General features: G+C 37.1%; 1 protein-coding gene across 14 annotated transcripts in view; it reads left to right on the top strand.

The window, feature by feature from the left end:
* The window catches only part of Dennd1a (DENN domain containing 1A), a 534,503-nt gene that overhangs the window by 157,429 nt on the left and 374,444 nt on the right, over window positions 1–2,630 (top strand). For 12 of the 14 annotated variants that reach the window (XM_008824487.2, XM_008824462.3, XM_029559492.1 and 9 more), the window contains one exon: window positions 2,231–2,274. The exons of the other annotated variants lie outside the window; for them this stretch is intronic. In XM_008824487.2, the coding sequence (XP_008822709.1) occupies window positions 2,231–2,274 (44 nt within the window). The remainder of the gene's footprint in view (window positions 1–2,230; window positions 2,275–2,630) is intronic. 14 annotated transcript variants of the gene reach the window in all.

The following is a 2,630-nucleotide window of genomic DNA, read 5'->3' as shown; positions in this document are numbered from 1 at the left end:
TTATTTTTATTTTATGTGTATGAGTGTATTGCCTGAATGTATGTGAGTGCCGTCCGTGTTGTGCAATGCCTTGGAGGTCAGAAGAAGGCTTCAGATTCCTCTGGAACTGGAGTTAAGGACAATTCATAGCCACCATGTGGGTGTTGGGAATCGAACCCGGGTCCTCTGGAACTGGAGTTAAGGACGATTTGTAGCCGCCATGTGGGTGTTGGGAATTGAACCTGGGTCCTCTGTAAGAGCAGTCAGTGCTCTTAACTGTTGGGCCATCTTTCCAGCCCCATATTCATGTATTTATAATTTTCTAGTTGAAGACTTGCGTTAACTAGACAGAAGAAAAAGGACAAGTTGCAAATCTCTGATTTATTATGTCCCTCAGTGGCTTACAACTGTTTTTTTTTGGTTTTGTTTCTTGACCAAAATTTAAAGTATTCTTATATGCTTCAGGAATTATAATCACTGTGACTTTTTTTTAACACTTCCCCTCCCCATTTAGAGATTTGTTGGACTGTCTGTCACATCTTGTTAGCTAATTCTTCTTTACAGACTTAATACAATTTGAACATGCATGGCAATCTGATGCTCCAAATTTTAGATGTTGGAATTTTGGGTTAAGGAGATCCAACTTGTGAAGTCTATGTAAATATTTCAAAAATTTGAAAAACTCAAAAAAAAAAAAAAGTCTATGCCACTTCTAGTCCTAAGCATTTTGGATAAGGGAACACTAAACCTGGACTTTGTCTGCCAGCTGTTAGCGCCCTCTGGCCTCCTGTCTGAGGAGAGCAGAATCCTTGTGTGATTTCAGCCTACCAGGCCAAAGGCTTGCAATGACTTCTTTATCTTGCCCAGGAGGGAGCATCACTCTAGAACTCTCCTGGTTACAATCTAGATACATCATTAGTCTCTTCTCAGTGCTGAAGATGAGGGTGAAAGGAGAAATTAATCTCCATATTTTAAACTAAGCATAAGATACCTAAATGGGCTGCATTTTGTACCACCCATATGGGGAACTATACTTTTAATATGACTTTGTGACTATTTCTGTCTTAGAGTAAAAAAAAAAAAAAAAAAAGCACCCACCAGCTTTAATTACTTTAAAACTGATATTTCTAAGTTTTAAATGTATTAAACAAATAGCCCACCCACCTTTTTTTTCCTTCATCCCTCACTGAGGAACAGTTAATTGTGTACTGTGATTTGAAGGATTTGAACCTTTACATGGATTTATGTTCACAGAGAAGCAAATTGGTGGTTTAGGATTGTTTTTAAAGATATGCATGGAAAGCAGGCAGTGTATATTATGAGGTCACTTTTAGGGGAGATCCTCCAGTGTTGTGCTTTTTGCATTGTTACATGATTTTCCAAAAAGATATTATTCTGTCCACCCCCAATTTGTCTTCCACGTGCCAAATCTTTTATTTTTAGGAAAGAGTGAAGGTTTTCCTAATCAATAGTAAATGGAGTGCTAATAGCTTTTAATTAGTCCTCTTCTGTATTGACTTACAAACACGGCATTATTTTGCAATTATGATTTAAGAAATGAAGCGACCCCTTTAGTAATTTCATTCTAAAGAGATGATCAGGAGAGGTATTTTCACCTTTGTGTTTTTATGGTTTGTACATAAGTCTAATTAAGGGAGAAAATAATTTTTTATGTTATTTGGTTTTTTATGACAAGCCAAGAATACTGGTTTTAAAATGAAAACTTTTTGTTGTAGTTTTATTTTCATAGGTGTTCATAAACACTTTGGGAAGGGTATATTTTATTTTTCAAAAGCACTGACTTTTATATTTGTTCCTTGAAAGAATTCTTCCCTCACTGTCCTTTCTCTTCAGTCTGAAGCTGGTGCATAAGGTTTATCAGGCCAACATCTGTAACGATGAAAAGGAGGCCGCTGATGAGAGAAGAAAAGTCAAGCAGGTTTAAGACTCGTTTTCTCTGGAAAAATATATTGAGGGCAATTTGCAGCTGGCAAGATTTTCGCATTAGGTAATAGTCTAAAGTTAACAGTAGCATCAGGTCTTTAAAATTTTTCTTTTTTATATTTCTGGAGGAGGGTAATGGGAGTGCCTTGCTGAGGCCTTCCTTGTGCTCATCAGCATAGCAGCCTCAGCTGCCCCCCTTGGATCCCCTGCCAGGGCTGCTATCATCTTCTGATCAAATATTAATGTGTGATCCTCTGCTTGCTCACTAATCCAAAGCCAATTAATATTATCTGTCAATTATTTACAGATCCTGAGGTGCAGAGGCAATTCCCGGAGGACTACAGTGACCAGGTTCGGAATGCGTAATTAATTTTTTACATGACAAAATTTATTTCAGAGTTGTTCAACATATTACTACTGTTCTTTTTACTGAAAGAGATAAATGCATTTTTAGAAAGGAATAGAGGCAGTAATTAGGAAGCAAAGACAAAAAGTAAAGCATATCGGAGTCAGATTGAAAACATTAGTGCTAGATGTGGGGTGTGTCCTTCAGGAGGGAAATACAGCAGCTAAGCAAGGAGGATCTATCACAAATACCGCTTTTTACTTTGAGGTATGTTATGGCCTGCAGTTCAAAAGGAAATTCTTTTTGAATTGCCTGTGAACTTTTTTTTCTTTTAATACTGTTTAGGCAAGAGGAAGTATGA

The sequence above is a fragment of the Nannospalax galili genome, unplaced genomic scaffold, assembly GCF_000622305.1.
Source record: "Nannospalax galili isolate Female #2095 unplaced genomic scaffold, S.galili_v1.0 scaffold290, whole genome shotgun sequence".
Lineage (NCBI taxonomy): Eukaryota > Metazoa > Chordata > Mammalia > Rodentia > Spalacidae > Nannospalax > Nannospalax galili.
Note: the sequence above shows the minus strand (reverse complement) of the source record. Positions and strands in the feature narration are given on the sequence as shown.